Source organism: Bos taurus, chromosome 19, assembly GCF_002263795.3.
Source record: "Bos taurus isolate L1 Dominette 01449 registration number 42190680 breed Hereford chromosome 19, ARS-UCD2.0, whole genome shotgun sequence".
Taxonomy (NCBI): domain Eukaryota; kingdom Metazoa; phylum Chordata; class Mammalia; order Artiodactyla; family Bovidae; genus Bos; species Bos taurus.
Genome location: NC_037346.1, coordinates 28,948,191 through 28,969,424, shown reverse-complemented (window position 1 = coordinate 28,969,424; position 21,234 = coordinate 28,948,191). Strand labels below are relative to the sequence as shown.

Genomic DNA, 21,234 nt, shown 5'->3' with positions numbered 1-21,234 from the left:
TTGCTGTTCGCAGGCTTTCTCTAGTTGCAGTGCACGGGCTTCTCACTGTGGTGGCTTCTCTTGCGATAGACCATGGGCTCTAGGCACACAGGCATCAGTAACTGCAGCACTTGGTCAGTAGCTGCAGCACAGGGCCTCATTAGTTGTAGCCCACGGGCCCTAGTGCATGCAGGCTTAATCACTAAAGAGAACAGAGCCATCTTCTCAGAGTCTGTTACTAAGCTGCAGTATCTTATTCTCCCAACAGTCCTGCAAGATGAGACGATTGTGCCCACTTTACGGATGAGGAGACTGAGGCTCCAAGAACTGGAAGCACTTGAAAGAGGAACAGCCCCAAACTGCCCTTTCCCATAGTTCATGTCACACCTTCAAGTGGTTCATCCGTTCTGTTAAACAGATTTTCTGTGTTTTTTCACCTCCATCCAGAAAGTTCTCTTGCTGCCACCAGAGTCTGAGCTACCTGGAAGCTACCTGATAGGAGAGTTAGGACGTGAGGGTAGGGATGTTTGTGCTGAAATCCCAGGTCCCAATCCCTAAGGTCCATCCCTGAACTGCAGAGGAACCTCTACTAGAGAGGCACCCAGGAGAGCTTTAAAAGGGTTGGCAGGGACTCTGAAATCAGACCCGGCCAGCATGTGTTCCTGAATATCAGCAGAGACACTATATTTACCCTGAAAGCCCTTTAGTGCACTGACAGCTATAAATAGCCATTAGGGCCCAAGCAAGTGGCCTTAACGCATGGCTTTCCTTCCAAAAATGCAGGCACATTTTAATTAAATTCGTAATTAACCTCTGGGAGGGCAGGTCCCTGGATTCCATCTGCTTCTGAAAACACTGTGAGTAATTCCCTCTTCATGACCATTTGGGGATTAGCACGCAGCCAGGAGCTCTGGAAGCAGCACTCAGGGGGTTTGCACAGAGCCTGGCTCCTGCAGAGGAGGCTCCTGGCTCAGGGCTTGAATGTGCAGCCTCGGGCCTCCTCTGCTTTGGGTTCCGAGTCCCTTTGTCAAGCGAGTTCCTTTTCCCCATTTTTCCCAGAACAAGATGGGGGTCACCGCCGTGCTCATGCTGCCCCTGCTGCTCTTAGGAATCAGTGGTCTCCTCTTCATCTACCAGGAGGTGTCCCGGCTGTGGTCCAAGTCAGTTGTGCAGAACAAGGTGGTGGTCATCACCGACGCCATCTCAGGACTGGGCAAGGGTAAGCAAGTTTTGGGCTTCCCCGACGGCTCAGTGGTAAAGAATCTGCCTGCCAACACAGGAGACTCTGGTTTGATCCCTGGGTCAGGAAGACCCCCCAGAGAAGGGAATGGCAACCCGCTCCAGTACTCTTGCCTGGAGAATCCCATGGACAGAGGCACCTGGTGGGCTGCAGTCTATGGGGTCACAGACTCGGACACAACTGAGTACACACAAATGAGCTTCACAGCCTCTTGTGCCCACTTCTGCCCTGAAGGATGAGAGGCCATAGTGTGGGGTGTGGGTGTGCCCTCAGGCATGGGTCAAGGCTGAGTTCTCTCCCAGCATATGTTAATCAGCCAGTGTCTTCTCTCTTGGTGGCTAAAGCTTGCTTGCCTGAGAAATGAGGGGATTGGAATATCTAGGGTTGCAAATGCACAGCCTATAGCCCAAAAGCAGTCTACAGAAGTGATTTGCTTTGCCTTCAGGGAGTTTCTAGAAATTTTGAAGTTCAAAGCCCTCAGCTGGGGCAGTGAACTGGTGATGAGGCCAGACCTGTGAGCTGGGTTCAATTCTTGGCTCCACCAATTACTAACTGGTTTTGCATTGCTCCGCCTTGGATTTCTCATCTGAAAGCAAGGATGCTAATACTCTGTGCCTCGTAATGCGGTTGTGATGACTAAATGAATAAAGAAATGGAAAGCCCTTAGGGACAGTGCCTGGCGCTGTCGTGGGCACCTCTCAAATGTTAGCAGTGGCGATAATAATGAACAAATCATGCAGAGAACGCAAACGCCAGCGTGCCACACACCCCATAATCCCTGTTGTCTTACGATTGGCCTGATTCAGCCACATCACTTCCCAGTTCTGAAGGCATTTAGAAGTAACTTGAGAAGCTGGGAGTGGGGGTGTGACCTTCAGTAAACTCTTATGGTGGCTTTAACATGCTGCCGACCGCAGTGATTCTGGGTTCAAAGTGCTCCATTTCTCAGGTCCCAGGCAAAAAAAATAGTGAGGGGCGTTGAGCGGATGAGGTCAGTTACACATAGCCCACAGCACACACACGGTCCCACAGAACCTGACCGAACCCAGTGGGTAGCACTGGAGAGCAGCAAGGGGGCCAGAGCCAAGCTGTCTCCCAGGGAAACCAGACAGACAGAGATGTCAGGACTTCTAACCTTTGCCCCAAACCCACATAATTCAGCCAAGTCAGGAATAAAGTCACCTTGTACCCACTGTGTCTGCAGCAAGAATGATCTTCAAAATACTTAACCACTGCACTTCAACTGCTTCAGAGAACACAAACCTTGCCTGTGTTTCATCACCTCTAAGACACGTCGTTTTCTTCCTTTAACCATTCCTGAAATTGAGCTGGTGGTGGTGGTTTAGTCGCTAAATGGTGTCCGACTCTTGTGACCCCATGAACTGTAGCCCGCCAGGCTCTTCTGTCCATGGGATTCTCCCAGAAAGAATATTGGAGTGGTTTGCCAGAAATTGAGGTAACTGTCCCTTAATCAACGGTCTCTTACGATGGCCCTGGGCCATCTTTGTGTATTTTAATATCGCTGAAATCAAAAAGTGTCTTTCAGACTAAAGGCCTCTGGTCTGTGAAACACGACCTCCAGGGCTGCCCACACCCAGGGCAGCTGCCGCTGCCACTGAGAATTACAGCCCAAACTTGGGGAGACTAGCCATTCTCCCTTTGAATGGTTTCCTTTAGTGAATTCTCTTATTATAAAAACCACATATATTTAAAAGGATCTTTCAAGAAAAAAGAACCAAGGGACTTCCCTGGTGGCCCAGTGGCTAAAACCCTGTAGGTTCTGTTTCTAGGGAACCCAACATAACAAACCGCTGCGTAGGATGACTGTGAGAATAAAATAAGCTAATATGTGTAAACCTCTTTCAATAGCCACTCAAGCAAGTAAACTGTCAAAGTCTGTTAGCTTTTATTGTTTGGTTTGTTGGCTGTGCTGGGTCTTCCTTGCTGCGCATGGGCTTTCTCTAGTTGCAGCAAACGGGGCTACTTTTCGGTACGTGGGCTTCTCATTGCAGGGCTTCTCTTGTTGCAAAGCACAGGCTCTAGGGCATGCGGGCTTCAGTAGCTGTAGCACGTGGGCTCAGTAATTGTGGCGCATGGGCTTTAGTTGCTCCACTGACTGTGGGACATTCCTGGACCAGGGATCAAACCTGTGTCCCCTGCAGTGGCTGGTGGATTCTTATCCATTGCTCCACCAGGGAAGTCCAGCTTTTATTGTTCTTAAATATCAACATTATTGCCACATAAAAATATTTGTATTTACCAATCACTGCCCAGTTGAGAACATTGAGCAAGCAATAAATTCATCTAGAATAAAATGAACTACACAGAAGACAACTTCACTTTTTTTTTTTTTTTAATAAAAAGAACCCTAGCTGGGGCATCAACTCACAATGAAAATGTAGAGGAAACTAGTGACATTTGATCTGGGAAAAAAAAAAAAATAGCAACTGTCTCCAATATCCTCAGACTGAGATATACTTAACACTGTGCTTCTGGGGGTCTTATTGGACAGAGTCATCTTTCTGTCCAGTTTAAGAAAGAATATACCAGGATTTCCCTGGTGGTTCAGTGGTTAAGACTCCACTCTCCCAATGCAGGGGGCACAGGTTCAATCCCTGGTGAGGAAACTAAGATCCTGTATGCCACACAACCTGGCCAAAAAGAAAGAAAGAGTGTCCCGAAAATCAGAACTGCTCAATGGAGGAGGGGCTATTCACACCCCCGTGAGCTGCCTTTCACAGAAGGCAGCCATGCTGAGGCTGGAAACAGGAAGAAAGTCCAGAGGAGGTTGAACGCAGTGCCCTCTAAAGGAACTCATAGCTCTAATAGGCCTTCTGAATTCTTTGAATCCTCGAATTTGTAACCACCCCACCCCCCATCTGCAGTTTTATCCACTCAGTGCGTCCTGTCCTCCTCCCTTCTTCCCCACAGAGTGTGCTCGGGTGTTCCATACCGGCGGAGCCAGGCTGGTGCTGTGTGGAAAGAACTGGGAGAGGCTTCAGAGTCTATACGATGCCCTGATCAGTGTGGCTGATCCCAGCAAGGTAAGGCCTTCGGGCAGCCAGCATGGGCAACCCCTGGGCACCCTTAGTCTTCATGCTTGTCACAGAGCAGCTCTGCCTGAAATCTGGTGATAGCTTTGGGGAAATGTAATCTTGACACAGCCGACTTGGGGGTTGATTCATTTTGAACCCTCACCACGCCAAAAATTTCTTCTCTAGCCTCTGAGCCCCACCCCATTCTATTTAAGTCAGACTCAGAGGACCCAGAAGATACGGTATGTCATAGACACAGCTCTGTTTATAAATTCTTATGGCTGACTTTTAAAATAATACTTCAAATAATATCTCCTTCAAAGAGGGACTTCCCTGGTGGTCCAGTGATTAGGACTCAGTGCTGTCACTGCAGGGGGCCATGTTCAATCTCTGGTCGGGAAACTAAGATTCCTCAAGCCATGATGTGCAGCCCCAAGTGTTTTATTTCCGTCCCCGTCCATGAAGTTATATAGGAGGTAAACACATTTCAATGAAGCTGGGGTTTTCAAGGCATTTCTGGATCATTGTTTAAGAAATTGCTTTCAGAGTTCTCTTTAGGATTTGTTTTCTTTTTTTTTGCCAATCTACATGGCATGTGGAAGTACCCAACCAAGGACTGGAAACAGAGTCTTAACCACTGGACCACCAGGGAAGTGTCAAGAATTTTTTTTTAATTAATCTTTGCCCTTGATGTTGAATTGGATTTTGGATAAAGCCAAAAATAATTCAGAACTAAGTCTGGTATTTGAGGAGATGAAGCAAAAGGATAACACCAAAACCCCAAAGCATGTTTCCTGGGATTTGATCAGGTATTGGTCGTGAAGTAGTAAAAAGGAGGTTCTGAGGTCAACTGTGTGGGAAATACTGAGTTAGAGAAAGCTTCTCTGACTGATTTCTTTACTGCAGGACTTTTCAGAACCTTTGTTATGTAAATATGCATTGTGTTATCTCCAAGAAGAATGTATAGTAGTCTATATTTCCCAAATATATTGAACCAGAGAACATGCTTTTTTAAGGGCATATCTCAGGACTCATATTTGTGAAACACCAGGATTGTATCTGCCATGTGGAATTATCAATTTTTCCATCTGTACCCCTTCTAAATCATGAAAATCTTGATGACAGCATGTTTAGGGCTGAACACAATGCCTTGCACCTATACAGACGGTGTTCCAAAAAATTTATATCGAGTATATCATTTTGGCCAAAAAACAAATGTGGCTACAAAGTACTGGGCAGATTCTCTTGTGGCTTGGAAGCCAGTCTGAAAGCCATTTCCAAAGAGGAGCTCAGAAATGTTATTAAAAAATGACATCAGAGAATTTATGCACAGCCTCCATTTAGATTTCTCAGTTCTGGCCCCTCGACCAGAAGATCAAACTTTGTAGTGCATGTTAACATGTTGGGAATGTTACTGTTGCCTTGGTCCCCAAGGATGCATTTTCTCCATCAGTTTACCTTCTCCCAGTTATCTGTTTCATTTAATCATCTGTTTGTAGTCATTCCACAAGCTCTGAGTTTCAAAAGGGGCAACTCTTAGATGGAAGGGCCCCAAGGTCTGTGAGGATATTCCCACACGTGCCTTGATTCTCTCGTTGGTCCAGCAGACATTCACCCCAAAGCTGGTCCTCTTGGATCTCTCAGACATCAGCTGTGTCCAGGATGTGGCCAAAGAGGTCCTGGATTGCTACGGCTGCGTGGATATCCTCATCAACAATGCCAGCGTGAAGGTGAAGGGACCTGCCCATAAGATTTCTCTGGAGCTCGACAAAAAGATCATGGATGCCAATTACTTTGGACCCATCATATTGACCAAAGGTCTCGTGAGTTTGACCTTCCTGTGGATTCCTGGGTCACTGGGCTGCTCAAGAGGTCTCTGTTATGCCCCCAGATAGTCATCCACTTCTGGATGGAGCCTCTAGCCCTCTTCAGAAAAATCCCTGCTTGTTTGGTGAAAGCTTTCAGCTTTTGACTATAAATGTTGATGAAAGAAAAGGGTTGTGAAAGCCTCTTAGTGGTATATTCCTGCCTGCCTCCTCTGTTCAGTCCCCTTCCCAAACCCTGCCCTTTACTTCCCTTTTCTTACTCACATCCATGGCTCCCCTCCAATCCCATTCCACGTCTCTGGACCATTGTCTTCAACCCCTGCAAACCTTCTATTATATCCACCTTGTGGTTGATCTGCTCCTAATAATGACAGTTGGTCCAGTGTTGAAATTCTGTCCTCAGTCATAAAGAAAAGAGTTTATCTCAAACTACAAAAGACCCAGAATACCGTCAATTCCTTTTCAGAAACAGGAAAGCGTTAGTCGCTCAGTTGTGGCCAACTCTTTGTGACCTCATGGACTGTAGCCCACCAGGCTCCTCTGTCCATGGGATTTCTCAGGCAAGAGTACTGGAATAGGTAGCCATTTCCTTCTCCAGAGGATCTTCCCGACCCAGGGATCTTCCCGACCCAGGGATCGAACCTGCATCTCCTGCATTACAGGCAGATTCTTTACCATCTGAGCCACTAGGGTAAAATTATGGTCCCTTTGTGGAGATTCTAACAACCAAGTTCAAATGCAGGTCTGAAGCTAGGGTGGGGGTTGTGGAATAGCTAGAGATGACACGGAATAGAACCAAGAGTTAAAGCCCTTCCCCAACCCTAAATAAAGTTTATCAAAGCAGAATCACAAAAGGAAGAATATAAGGATATACATTTAGGGAGCAGGGTACACTGGCAAAGCTGAGAGAGCAGGATCTTTGAGCTGCCTTCTGTACAGCCAGAATCTCCTTGAAAATGGGATTCTGAGAACTGAGACAGATGAAGGCAAAGCAGCATTGGGAGCAGAAAGATGACTCCCAGAGCTTCCAGAGATGAGAGTGCCCCAGAGACCACAGTTTCCTCGGCCCAGTCGCTGTGGACACACCCAGCAGGCCAGCCAACGTGCGTCCTCCCCTCAACCTCTGAGAGCTCCGGTTCCCTGGCAACAAAGTGAGGCATGCTAAGTTGAGTCTTGATTTTTTGCCGTCTCCTGATTCCACCTGTGCTATCATTGCTCTATAGCTTTTTCTAAATTCCCTCACTTGTCAATTAATTCTACTTAAGAGGAACTTTTTTTTTTACCATAAATTAAAAGTTCCTTTCCTCTCCATAAATGGAAGAAAACCTGAAATCAAAACAAAGTCTTAAGTTTTCCCAAGACACAGGGCTGAGGTCTTTCCTCTTTTTCTTTTTTTTTTTTTAAAGATTAGCACATGCAAGAGAGGTTTTAAAGACCCGCCTGAACCAACTTTCCTACTGGAGGAATAGGAGAATTGGAAAGGGAGCTACCTTTCTCACTACTAAAATCAGTGTCACTTCAAGTCCATGGATGGGTCATTTAAAATCACCCAGGGTTGGGGACTTCCCTGAAGGTCCAGTGGTTAAGACTTCACCTTCCAATGTAAGAGGTGTGAGTTGGATTCCTGGTAGGGGAGCTAAGATCTCACATGCCTAGTGGCCAAAAAACCAAAACAAAACAGAAACAATACTGTAACAAATTCAATAACAATTTTAAAAATGGTTCCCATTTAAAAAAAATAAGCTTTAAAAAATATAATAAAATCACCCAGGGTTAGGTCTAGTGGTTAGGACTTCGAACTTCAACTGCAGGGGGCCTGGGAATTAAGATCCTGCATGACACAAAAATAATAATAAAATAAAATAACCCAGCAATTCACCAGTCAAGCCCAGCCCACTCCTAGGCAACACTGGATAAATGGTGGCTGGGATCCAGCCCACCTGTGTCCCACTGTAATCTAGTTAGCAGGGAGGCAAAGGAGCCTGTGGGAGAAGGCGATGGCAACCCACTCCAGTACTCTTGCCTGGAAAATCCCAGGGGAGGAGCTTCGTAGGCTGCAGTCCTTGGGGTCGCTGAGAGTCGGACATGACTGAGAGGCTTCACTTTCACTTTTCACTTGCGTGCATTGGAGAAGGAAATGGCAACCCACTCCAGTGTTCCCTGCCTGGAGAATCCCAGAGACGGGGGAACCTGGTGGGCTGCCGTCTGTGGGGTCGCACAGAGTTGGACATGACTGAAGTGACTTAGCAGCAGCAAAGGAGCCCATGTGATGAGGGGTCTGGGGAAGGGGTCTGCCGGCTGCTGCCTGACTCCATCTCAGGTTTGTAACCATGAGTCTTCATCCTGCGCTTTCCAGCCCTGCTCCCCGACATGATCTCCAGGAGGACCGGACAAATCGTGTTAGTGAACAACATCCAGGGGAAGCTTGGAATCCCCTTCCGCACAGCCTGTAAGTTGCTAAGACAAGTTTCATCTCAGGTTATGTGTCTTATAAGACAAGAGATGTGGTGTCTAGGATGAAGCATATGGTTCCTAGGGGGAGAGGGTCCAGAGATGAAAGCATCCGTTGGCTTTTCTTCCATCCCCTCAGCTCCTATTTTTGAGCGCCTACAGCACACAGGTGACTGAGAGATAAAGATAAGTCCTTCCCTCGGACCCCAGAAGCTCATCTTGTTCTATGCTCACAGCAGTTATATCTGTTACTTCTACACCTCACCATATCCTCACTGTACAAGCCAGGCATCTGAGCCCTGGCACCTGCATTCTTAACCCTGATGGCCTCAGGACCCTGAGAAATCAGTCTTACGTGGGGTATCAGGCTTCCGAGAAAGGATATGGGAATTCACACCCATGTCAGGCATTTTACATACATTTTCTCACTTGGCAAGAGTGATACTATCCTTAAATGATTAATTAATTACCTCTATTTTATGATTTATTTTTACCTGAAGTGGTGTAATATTAATCTTTTTTTAAAAATTATTTAATATTGGAGTATGAAGAAGGCAATGGCACCCCACTCCAGTACTCTTGCTTAGAAAATCCCATTGATGGAGGAGCCTGTTAGGCTGCAATCCATGGGGTCGATAAGAGTCGGACACGACTGAGCAACTTCACTTTCACTTTTCCCTTTCATGCATTGGAGAAGGAAATGGCAGCCCACTCCAGTGTTCTTGCCTGGAGAATCCCAGGGACGGGGGAGCCTTGTGGGCTGCCGTCTGTGGGGTCGCACAGAGTCGGACACGACTGAAGTGACTTAGCATAGCATGGTTGATTCTGGGACTCCTAGATGGCATTACTGGTAAAGAACCCACTTGCCAATGCAGGAGATGTTAGAGACATGGGTTTGATCCAGGGTTGGGAAGATCCCCTGGATGAGGGCGTAGCAACCCACTCCAGTATTCTGGCCTGGAGAATCCCCATGGACAGAGGAGCCTGGTGGGCTACAGTCCACAGGGATGCAAAGAGTCAGACACGACTAAAGCGACTTAGCACGCATGGCTGATTTACAATGTTGTGCTAGTTTCACATGTATAGCAAAGTGACTCAATTATACATACACATACATTCATTCTTTCTCAGATTCTTTTCCTATAATGGTTATTACGGAATATTGAGTAGAGTTCCCTGTGCTATACAATAGGTCCTTATTATCTCTTTTATATATAGTAGTGTGTATACGTCAATCCCAAACTCCTAATTTATCCTTTCCCTCCCTCCTTTCCCCTTTGGTCATCATAAACTTGTTTTCAAAGTCTGTGAGTCTGTTTCTGTTTTGTAAATAAGTTGATTTGTATCATTTTTTTTAGATTCCACATATAAGTGGGATCATATGATATTTGGGAATACCAGACCACCTGACCTGCCTCTTGAGAAATCTGTATGCAGGTCAGGAAGCAACAGTTAGAACTGGACATGGAACAACAGACTGGTTTCAAACAGGAAAGGGAGTACATCAAGGCTGTATAGTGTCACCCTGCTTATTTAACATCATGAGAAACGCTGGGCTGGATGAAGCACAAGCTGGAATCAAGATTGCCAGGAGAAATATCATTAACTTCAGACATGCAGATGACACCACCTTTATGGCAGAAAGTGAAGAAAAACTAAAAAGCCTCTTGAGGAAAGTGAAAGAGGAAAGTGAAAATGTTGGCTTAAAGCTCAACATTCAGAAAACTAAGATCATGGCATCTGGTCCCATCACTTCATGGGAAATAGATGGGGAAACAGTGGAAACAGTGACAGACTTTGTTTTGGGGGGCTCCAAAATCATTGCAGATGGTGACTGAAGCCATGAAATTAAAAGACGCTTACTCCTTGGAAGAAAAGTTATGACCAACTTACACAGCATATTAAAAAGCAGAGACATTACTTTGCCAACAAAGGTCTGTCTAATCAAGGCTATGGTTTTTCCAGTAGTCATGTATGGATGTGAGAGTTGGACTATAAAGAAAGCTGAGCACCAAAGAATTGATGCTTTTGAACTGTGGTGTTGGAGAAGACTCTTGAGAGTCCCTTGGACTGCAAGGAGATCCAACCAGTCCGTCCTAAAGGAAATCAGTCCTGAATATCCATTGGAAGGACTGATGTTGAAGCTGAAACTGCAATACTTTGGCCACCTGATACAAAGAACCAACTCATCTGAAAAGACCCTGATGCTGGAAAAGATTGAAAGGGGGAGGAGAAGGGGACAACAGAGGATGAGAGGTTGGATGGCATCACCGACTCAATGGACATGAGTTTGAGTAGGATCCGGGAGTTGGTGATGGACAGGGAGGCCTGGCATGCTGCAGTCCATGGGGTCACAAAGAGTTGGACACGACTGAGCGGCTGAACTGAACTGATTTGTCTCTGACTTATTTCACTTAGTATGATAATCTCTAGATCCATCTATGTTGTTGTCAACAGCATGATTTTATTCTTTTCATGGCTGAGTAAGATTCCAGTATGGGGCATCCCAGGTGGCTCAGTGGTCAAGAATCTGCCTGCCAAATGCAGGAGACGTGAGTTCGATCCTTGGGAAGGTGACCTAGGACCTAGAGAAGGAAATGGCAATCGGCTCAAGTATTCTTGCCTGGTAAACTCCATGGACAGAAGGACCTGATGGGCTACAGTCCATAGGGTCACAAAGAGCCGGCCAGGCCTGAGTCGCTGAGTATGCACACACAATATTCCAGTGTATATATGTACCACATTCTCTTTATCCATTTATCTGTTGATGGGCATTTCGATTGCTTCCATACCTTGCCTATTATAAATTGGGCTGCAACTGGACATTTTAAAGATGAGAAAACTGAATCTCTGAAGGTAAAAACTGGCCACTTGCCCAAAGTCACACAGTGGAATAGTAGCTAAAGTGGACTGGGTCCCATCTCTGCATCTGTTCACTGCTTCACAAAGGCTCTCTGTCCGCATCTACGAAGTGAGGGGCAAGGCTGGGGACTTTGCAGCCTCACCCAGCAGAGCCTGTAGGGATGTGTGTCTCCAACCCCCTCCCGGGAGGCACAGAGGGATCCGCACCCACTGCCGGGCTGGTTTCTCTTCCAGATGCCGCCTCCAAGCATGCGGCACTTGGCTTCTTCGACTGCCTGCGGGCAGAAGTGGAGGAATATGACGTGGTCGTCAGCACCGTGAGTCCCACCTTCATCCGCTCCTACCACGTTGATCCAGGCCAAGGAAACTGGGAGGCCTCCATATGGAAATGTGAGCTTTCAGAGCACAGCTGGAGGGAACAGAGCTGGGGAGGGCTTGTGGAGGAGCGGGGTACGCCCAGGGTGGCGGGGGGTGGGGTTGGGGTACCGTGAGGGGAGGGTGTTCCTGAAGCGTGAGACTGGGGAGATGGGGTGTCTGCACCCTGCTGGCAGCGGGGAGGGACCCCAAAACTTCAGTTCCAAAGCACCAGGTAGAGGGTTCAGTTCAGTTCAGTTCAGTTCAGTCGCTCAGTCGTGTCCGACTCTTCGAGACCCCATGAATCGCAGCACGCCAGGCCTCCCTGTCCATCACCAACTCCTGGACTTCACTCAGACTCACGTCCATCGAGTCAGTGATGCCATCCAGCCATCTCATCCTCTGTCGTCCCCTTCTCCTCCTGCCCCCAATCCCTCCCAGCATCAGAGTCTTTTCCAATGAGTCAACTCTTCGCATGAGGTGGCCAAAGTACTGGAGTTTCAGCTTCAGCATCATTCCCTCCAAAGAAATCCCAGGACTGATCTCCTTCAGAATGGACTGGTTGGATCTCCTTGCAGTCCAAGGGACTCTCAAGAGTCTTCTCCAATACCACAGTTCAAAAGCATCAATTCTTCAGCGCTCAGCCTTCTTCACAGTCCAACTCTCACATCCATACATGACCACAGGAAAAACCATAGCCTTGACTAGACGGACCTTTGTTGGCAAAGTAATGTCTCTGCTTTTGAATATGCTATCTAGGGAACCCTCCCTAACTCGCAGCCAGCAGACCAAGGCCAGGCTAGGCTCCATCACTCACAGGCTGTGTGACCTTGGTCCCGGGACTGCCCATCTCTGGGCCTCAGTTTCCCATGCTAAACAGCCAGGATTTGGTTTTGGAGAAACTTCTGCTCCACTTCAGAGAAGGCAATGGCGACCCCTCCAGTACTCTCGCCTGGAAAATCCCATGGACAGAGGAGCCTGGTAGGCTGCAGTCCGTGGGGTGGCTAACAGTCAGACACGACTGAGCGACTTCACTTTCACTTTTCACTTTCATGCATTGGAGAAGGAAACGGCAACCCACTCCAGTGTTCTTGCCTGGAGAATCCCAGGGATGGGGGAGCCTGGTGAGCCGCCATCTATGGGGTCACACAGAGTCGGACACGACTGAAGCGACTTAGAAGCAGCAGCGGCGCCCCTTACCTAGGTGGCAGCACAGAGGAGAAGCTCAGAGTGTGGCCCAGAGTGACTATTCTGAAACTCACCTCTGTCTCATATTAAGTATTGGAACAGCAGCAACTCCCTTCCCCTGTTTCCCCTTTGGAAAATGAGAGATGATGGTACATACCGACCTGGTAGAGTCCTAGAAAGGAAAGTTCCAGCTCACAGAGTTTGGAACAGCAACTAGCACATCCTGAGTGCTCTGTAAGTGCACCTGTGATCTCTATTCTAGAATGCTCTATACAGAGCAGCTACCTCACAAGGCTCAGTGGTAAAGAACCCACCTGCCAATGCAGGTGGGTTCAATTTCTGGGTGGGGAAGATCCCCTGTAGAAGGAAATGGCAACCCACTCCTGGGAAATCCCATGGCTATACGAGCCTGTCAAGCCACCCATGAGGTCGCAAAAAAGTCGGATGCCACTTAGTGACTGAACAACAACAAAGACGTGGGCAACCGGTTCCAGGAGGCACTGGACAAGCACAGCCTGGCAACAATCATGAACAGCAGCCCCTTCATATGTCTGACACCTTCTTACCTTCTAAGCTCTTTCTCATCCCTTCCACCACTCATAACTACCCTGGGATGTCAAAGGGCCAGAAACTGCACCCACTTTACAGATGCGGAAGCTGAGGCACGGCGGGTAAAGTGCCTGCTCATAGCGCATGGCCAGCGGCCAGCACGTGCAGGGTTGGCCCCTGAGGCTGGGACCCCTGCACCGCACACCCGTCCCCACCTTGCGGGGCGGGGCTCTGACCACCTCCCCCTTCCGGAGGCTATGAACCCCGCCCCTTCCTCGGGGGCTTTTCAGTCTTTTTCAGGAAGCTGACCTACGGGACACACCCTGTGGACGTGGCGGAGGAGGTGATGCGCACGGTGAGACGCAAGAAGCAAGAGGTCTTCCTCGCCAACCCCATCCCCAAGGCCGCTGTGTACATCCGCACCTTGTTCCCCGAGCTCTTTTTCGCCGTGGTGGCCTGTGGGGTGAAGGAGAAACTCAGCGTCCCGGAGGAGGGTTAACTGCCGGGCTTCAAACAGGTCTCCTCGAGGGGAATAAAGGTTTTGCTGGTAGGTGGTGGGTCCTTCCATCTTCTCAACACGGGGGTGGGGGTTGGGAGGGAACAGTTCCCCCAGCTGCACTCCACGTGGGAGATACGCACCATCACAGTTAGGGTGGCCCTCAGTCACTCCGGGCCTCTGCGACATACCCGGGACAGATTTCCAGAAGCTTCTCGACTCTATAAGGTGACAATCCAGCAGAAAAACAGGACCCGTGATGGGCTCGACACCCACAAACACACACACGCCATCAGCCTGCCCAGGCACACAGAAAACCACCTCCATTTTACCTAAATGTGATCTGTCCAGTCAGCCCCCAACCGTAGAAGCTGGACTTGCCAGCTCCTTAGGGAAGCGCTGCTAAATAGAACTTTCTAGAATAATGGAAATATTGTATCATCTGCTGTGTCCAGTGTGGCAACCACCAGCCACGTGTGGCTGTTAGGTACTTAAAATGTGGCCTGTGCAACTGAGAAAGGGAATTTTTTATTTTATTTAATTTGCATTAATTTAAATTTAAATAGCTGCATGGGGCTAGCGGCTCCCAGGTTGGCAGTACAGCAGAGCTAATCCTTGGTCTTGGCAGCAGAATCAGCCCTTTTCCATGGATTTCATTTGTCCCAAGAGGAGCCCAGGCACAGATGTTTAAAATTTTTTTCCAGTGGATTCTAAATTGCAACAAATCTTGAGAACTTCTGCCCTGGGGCATCCAGCTCATTCCAGCTTTTTCTTACATTCTCAAAGCAAAATTCATTTAAAACTGCCATCGTTATTATTGGTGGATGTTTCCCTTAGTTTAGTTTTTCTTAAACACAACAGTTAATGATTCTTCAGATCTTGGAAAGTGTAGGATATATTTTTTGCACTAATTTTGTAACTACTGCTTCAAACTTTTTCTAATATTTATAGTTGAAAGAGGGCCCAAATTTCCTCCCTGAACTCAAGCCATTTACAAAATTAACATACGTGGTACACATCCACATGTACATATCCCTGAATTTATAAAGGAAAATGTCAGGGACTTACTTCCCTGGTGGCCCACCTTCTAAGGCAGGGGATTCAGGTTTGATCCCTGGTTGGGGAACTAAGATCCCCATATGCTGCAGGGCAACTAAGCCCAAGAGCTGCAAACGAAGACCCAGCACAGCCAAAAAAAAAAAACACAGTGTCCAGACCATATGATCACCAAGGAACCCAGGCAGCCCCAGGATAAGGCAGCAGGCCAGGATGTATCTCCAGAATTTAGGACTCTTAAGTCAGGGCAGGCCTAGAATCAGCAAGATGACCTTCTGTGTCATTGTTGTTGGGTGTCAGGGTGCCTGGAGGTGCCTCGGCCAGAATATTGGAAGGTCAGGAGGGGCTGGGAGGCAGGGGAGGGACAACACCATTAAGAAAATGACTGATGTGACTGGTGACCAGAGACAGAGAAGGCAGCTTCGGGACAAGAAGGGCTGGAGCCAGCCCTGCAGGCAGTCTTGGGGTTGCACCAGGACTGGGTTCCAGGTCAAGCTTGGCCACCACCCAGCCCTGGACCTGGGGTCCTGACCTGCTCTCTTTAAGGCTCTGCCTCTTCTCAGGGTGGAGTGGGGCTAAGGGGCCCCTCCTTTGATGGTGGGGGGTGGGGTGGATGGGTGGGGAGGGGCTGCGTCTGGGAAGCATCCACGCTGGCCCTGATCCACATTTTGGGAGAGCAAAGACTCGAGGACTCCAAGGTGAGGGAAGACCTCGGCCCCTGGGGTTCCTCAAAGGAAGCCACGTTGAATGACAGCTCAGGAAAAAAGGTCTCAGGAAGAAAGACATCTGTGTCAGTAGGCCTGCTCCACTGTCCCTGCAGCCAAAGCGGTCAGAGACCTACGGGTGGACCCATCCTCAGCCGGACTGTCTGGCTGGGACCCCAAGCTCCCTGAAGTTGAATTTCCTGTCCGGGGACTTTGGTCTCCCTCTGACTGGATGCCCCCACCCCATTGCCTTCCGGATGTCCCTGTGTCCACGCAGGCCCTGCTGCCTTCTCAGGATGGGATATCTCACCAGTCTAGCAAATGAAAACCCACAACTCTTAGGTGGAAACACAGGGGAAAAACTAAGTTGTTGAGGGGAAGGCATCATGCAATAAGAGGAATGGCCACCAGGGGTCACTGTGGCTCCAAACCTATTTTATAGCTGCATTCTCTGTTCAGTTCAGTTTGGTGGCTCAGTCGTGTCCGACTCTTTGTGACTCCGTGGACTGCAGCATGGCAGGCTTCCCTGTCCATCACCAACTCCCAGAGTTTACTCAAGCTCATGTCCATTGAGTCGGTGATGCCATCCACCCATCTCATCCTCTGTCGTCCCCTTCTCCTCCCCCCTTCAATCTTTCCCAGCATCAGGGTCTTTTCAAATGAATTGGTTCTTCACATCAGGTGGTCAAAGTATTGCAGTTTCAGCTCCAGCATCAGTCCTTCCAATGAATATTCAGGACTGATCTTCTTTAGGATAGACTGGTTAGATCTCCTTGCAGTCCAAGGGACTCTCAAGAGTTTTCCCCAACACCACAGTTCAAAAGCATCAATTCTTCGGTGCTCAGCTTTCTTTATAGTCCAACTCTTACATCCATACATGACCACTGGAAAAACCATAGCTCTGACTAGATGGACCTTTGTTGACAAAGTAATGTCTCTGCTTTTTGTTATGCTGTGTAGGTTGGTCATAACTTTTCTTCCAAGGAGTAAGCGTCTTTTAATTTCATGGCTGCAGTGATTTTGGAGCCTAAAAAAATAGTCTGTCATTGTTCCCACTGTTTCCTCATCTATTTGCCATGAAGTGATGGGACCAGATGCCATGATCTTAGTTTTCTGAATGTTGAGCTTTAAGCCAACGTTTCCACTCTCCTCTTTCACTTTCATCAAGAGACGCTTTAGTTCTCCTTCGCTTTCTGCCATAAGTGTAGTGTAACCTGCGTATCTGAGGTTACTGATATTTTCCCCAGCAATCTTGATTCCAGCTTGTGCTTCTTCCAGCCCAGCGTTTCTCATGATGTACTCTGCATATAAGTTAAATAAGCAGGATGACGATATACAGCCTTGACGTACTCCCTTCCCTATTTGGAACCAGTCTGTTGTTCCATGTCCGGTTCTAACTGTTGCTTCCTGACCTGCATACAGATTTCTCAAGAGGCAGGTCTGGTATTCCCATCTCTTTCAGAATTTTCCACAGTGTGTGGTGATCTACACAGTCAAAGGCTTTGGCATAGTCAATAAAGCAGAAATAGATGTTTTTTTGGAACTCTCTTGCTTTTTTGATAATCCAACAGATGTTAGCAATTTGATCTCTGGTTCCTCTGCCTTTTCTAAATCCAGCTTGAACATCTGGAAGCTCACAGTTCACATACTATTGAAGCCTGGATTGGAGAATTTTGAGCATTACTTTACTAGCGTGTGAGATGAGTGCAATTGTGCAGTAGTTTGAGCATTCTTTGGCATTGCTTTTCTTTGAGATTGGGATGAAAACTGACCTTTTCCAGTCCTGTGGCCATTGCTGAGTTTTCCAAATTTGCTGACATATTGAGTGCAGCACTTTCACAGCATCATCTTTCAGCATTTGGAATAGCTCAGCTGGAATTCCATCACCTCCACTAGCTTTGTTTGTAGTGATGCTTCCTAAGGCCTACTTGACTTCACATTCCAGGATGTCTGGCTCTAGGTGAATGATCACACCATCGTGATTATCTAGGTCATGAAGATCTTTTTTGTACAGTTCTGTGTTTCTTGCCACCTCTTCTTAATATCTTCTGCTTCTGTTAGGTCCATACCATTTCTGTCCTTTATTTTGCCCATCTTTGCATGAAATGTTCCCTTGATCTCTGATTTTCTTGAAGAGATCTCTAGTCTTTCCCATTCTGTTGTTTTCCTCTATTTCTTGACACTGATCACTGAGGAAGGCTTTCTCATCTCTCCTTGCTGTTCTTTGGAACTCTGCATTCCAATGGGTATATCTTTCCTTTTCTCCTTTGCTTTTCACTTCTCTTCTTTTCACAGCTATTTCTAAGGCCTCTTCAGACAGCCATTTTGCTTTTTTGCATTTCTCTTTCTTGGGGATGGTCTTGTTCCCTGTCTTCCTGTACAGTGTCACAAACCTCCATCCATAGTTCATCAGGCACTTTGTCTATCAGATCTAATCCCTTTAATCTATTTGTCACTTCCACTGTATAATCGTAAGGGATTTGATTTAGGTCATACCTGAATGGTCTAGTGGGTTTCCCTACTTTCTTCAACTTAAGTCTGAATTTGCCAATGAGGAGTTCATGATCTGAGCCATAGTCAGCTCCTGGTCTTGTTTCTGCTGACTGTATAGAGCTTCTCCATCTTTGGCTGCAAAGAATATAATCAATCTGATTTCAGTATTGACCATCTGGTGATGTCCATGTGTAGAGACTTCTCTGGTGTTGTTGGAAGAGGGTGTTTGCTATGACCAGTGTGTTCTCTTGACAGAATTCTATTAGCCTTTGCCCTGCTTCATTCCGTATTCCAAGGCCAAATATGCCTGTTACTCCAGGTGTTTCTTGACTCCCTACTTTTGCATTCCAGTCCCCTGTAATGAAAAGGACATCTTTTTTGGGTGTTAGTTCTAGAAGGTCTTGTAGGTCTTCATAGAACCATTCAACTTCAGCTTCTTCAGCATTATTGGTCGGGGCATAGACTTGGATCACCATGATATTGAATGGTTTGCCTTGGAAATGAACAGAGATCATTCTGTCGTTTTTGAGATTGCATCCAAGTACTGCATTTCGGAAATGGCAACCCACTCCAGTGTTCTTGCCTGGAGAATCCTGGGGACAGGGGAGCCTGGTGGGCTGCTGTCTATGGGGTTGCACAGAGTTGGACACGACTGAAGCAACTTAGCAGCAGCACTGCATTTCAGACTCTTTTGTTGACTATGATGGCTACTCCATTTCTTCTAAGGGATTCTTGCCCACAGTAGTAGATAATATGTTCATCTGAGTTAAATCCACCCATTCCAGTCCATTTTAGTTCTGTGATTCCTAACATGTCAGCGTTCACTCTTGCCATCTCCTGTTTGATCACTTCCAATCTGCTTTGATTCATGGACCTAACATTCCAGGTTCCTGCAGTATTACTCTTTACAGCATCGGACTTTGCTTCTATCACCAGTCACATCCACGACTAGATGATGTTTTTGCTTTGGCTCTGTCTCTTCATTCTTTCTGGAGTTATTTCTCTACTGATCTCCAGTAGCATATTGGGTACCTACAGACCTGGGGAGTTCATCTTTCGGTGTCCTATCTTTTGGCCTTTTCATACTGTTCATGGGGTTCTCTGTAGAGCAGAGCAATAACAAGTCCACAAAATTGCATGCAGTTCACCATCTCCAATGAGCAGCCCCCCAACCCCCCCACCCAGGACTCCATTTAGTCTTCACACCAACACCGAGTCACTGGAACAGCTGAAAAATCCATTTCACCGACAGAACTGAGGGTGGTCCTGCTGTGTCCGATAGTCTTGGCCTCCAATCTGGGCAGAAATCTGACTCTATCCTTTCCCATGCCCTGTTCTCCCAGCCTTCCCTACCAGGTCCCTCTAGATGGGAAAGTGATACAAGGGAACTCGGGCATCCTTGCAGAAGGTGTGGCGTGGCAGATAAAAGCACAGGGTCCAAGTGTAATTGCCTCTTCTATTCCAAATCCATAGCCTAGGGCAAGTGCTCCAATCTGTAGTGTATTAAAGAGAAAACTGCTAACAACTGGGCCCTGCTCATGATATCCAAGCGTGTTCAAAAGGGAGAAGCCTGGGTCACAATGCAACCCCTTAGAGGACAAAGGAAGTGGGGCTGGGCTTAGGAAGAGCTTGGGAGTGAAAGATGATGAATGAGTGTCAACAGAGAAGAAAGAACCAGATACAGCAGGAGGACTCCTAGACTCCCATAAGCCGGGAGGACAAGTGTGTCTTCCCCATCACCTGAGAGCACGTGGATTAAGACTTGAAGAAAACACAGACTTCTTTTGAAATGCACTCTGGTCCACTGATAACATACATCTCTCTCTGGTGTCAGGTGGTGGGCCCCCCTGCTCATTTCCTCTGTCATCTCAGTTCTGTCTTGGAAGTGGTGCTCCAAAGTACATGGTCTCTACAAAGGACCCAATTTCGTTCATTCTTATGGCTTAGTAATATTTCATTGCATATGTGTACCACATCGTCTTTATCCATTCATCTGTCGATGGACATTTAGGTTGACGTCCACGTCCTGGCTATTATAGTCTAGAAACACGGAACAGATGAACCTATTTCATCAGGGAAGGGGAGGGTGGGATGAACTGGGAGATTAGGGTTGACATCCACTACCATGTGTAAAATAGCTAGGAAAACAGATGATCTGTGTAGCACAGGGAGCTCAGCTCAGTGCTCTGTGATGACCTAGAGGGGTGGGTGGCAGGGAGGCCCAAGAGGGAGGGGATGTAAGTAAACATATAGCTGATTCACTTCCTGTACAGCTGAAACGAGTGCAATATTGTAATTATACTCCAGTTTTTCAAAAGTACAGTCTTTCTTATGGGGAAGAAAAAGAACCTCATTCTTCCTTCTTAGAAAAAGAACAGTAGCAGAGACACACCAATGAGTCATGCCAAGTGTATGAGGAAAGACTTAATTCAAGTCGGGTGTCTTAAATGGAAAGGAAGTATTTCTAGAAAATGGACTGTTGAAATAGAGACTCTCCAGTCACTTTACCTGTCAAGCCCTCTGTCTGATATCATTGCTGATATCAACAGCTATGAGCTGAGATAACCAACAAGGAACTATGCTCAATGTTTTTAAAAACGTACAAGGGAATCTGGAAAAGGATTTCTCTATCAGAGTCAGGTTTAGCAGCTTCCCCATAAGTGAGGCAATATTTGTTAAAACAGCTAAGAAAAGTGTGCAAAGTTCTAGGAAACAGAGGACAGTCACCTTGAGACAGGCTGGGACCTGGGACCCTTTGCAGTGCTTGCATCTGGACAAATGTCCCAGAGGAACAGATAAAAAGAAACTATAAGGGAACTAAAAATAACTGCACATATAGGCTGCTGCTGCTGCTAAGTCGCTTCAGTCGTGTCCGACTCTGTGCGACCCCATAGATGGCAGCCCACCAGGCTCCCCCGTCCCTGGGATTCTCCAGGCAAGAACACTGGAGTGGGTTGCCATTTCCTTCTCCAATGCATGAAAGTAAAAAGTGAAAGTGAAG

The 21,234-nt window shown here is 47.3% G+C and overlaps 1 protein-coding gene across 3 annotated transcripts; it reads left to right on the top strand.

Annotated features, from left to right (window-relative positions):
* The first annotated feature begins 689 nt into the window (after positions 1–689).
* Positions 690–14,034, top strand: DHRS7C (dehydrogenase/reductase 7C). Of its 3 annotated transcripts, none has more exons than XM_005220344.5 (7): positions 690–836; positions 1,039–1,198; positions 4,151–4,263; positions 5,862–6,072; positions 8,437–8,529; positions 11,628–11,783; positions 13,775–14,034. In XM_005220344.5, the coding sequence occupies exons 2-7, from the start codon at positions 1,045–1,047 to the stop codon at positions 13,981–13,983; spliced, it is 936 nt and encodes a 311-aa protein (XP_005220401.1). In that variant the 5' UTR covers positions 690–836; positions 1,039–1,044; the 3' UTR covers positions 13,984–14,034. The 3 variants fall into 3 exon arrangements, with proteins under 3 accessions (XP_005220401.1, XP_005220400.1, NP_001069013.1); XM_005220343.5 differs by having other exon boundaries at positions 5,859–6,072; NM_001075545.1 differs by lacking the exon at positions 11,628–11,783 and having other exon boundaries at positions 710–836.
* Positions 14,035–21,234: the final 7,200 nt, after the last annotated feature.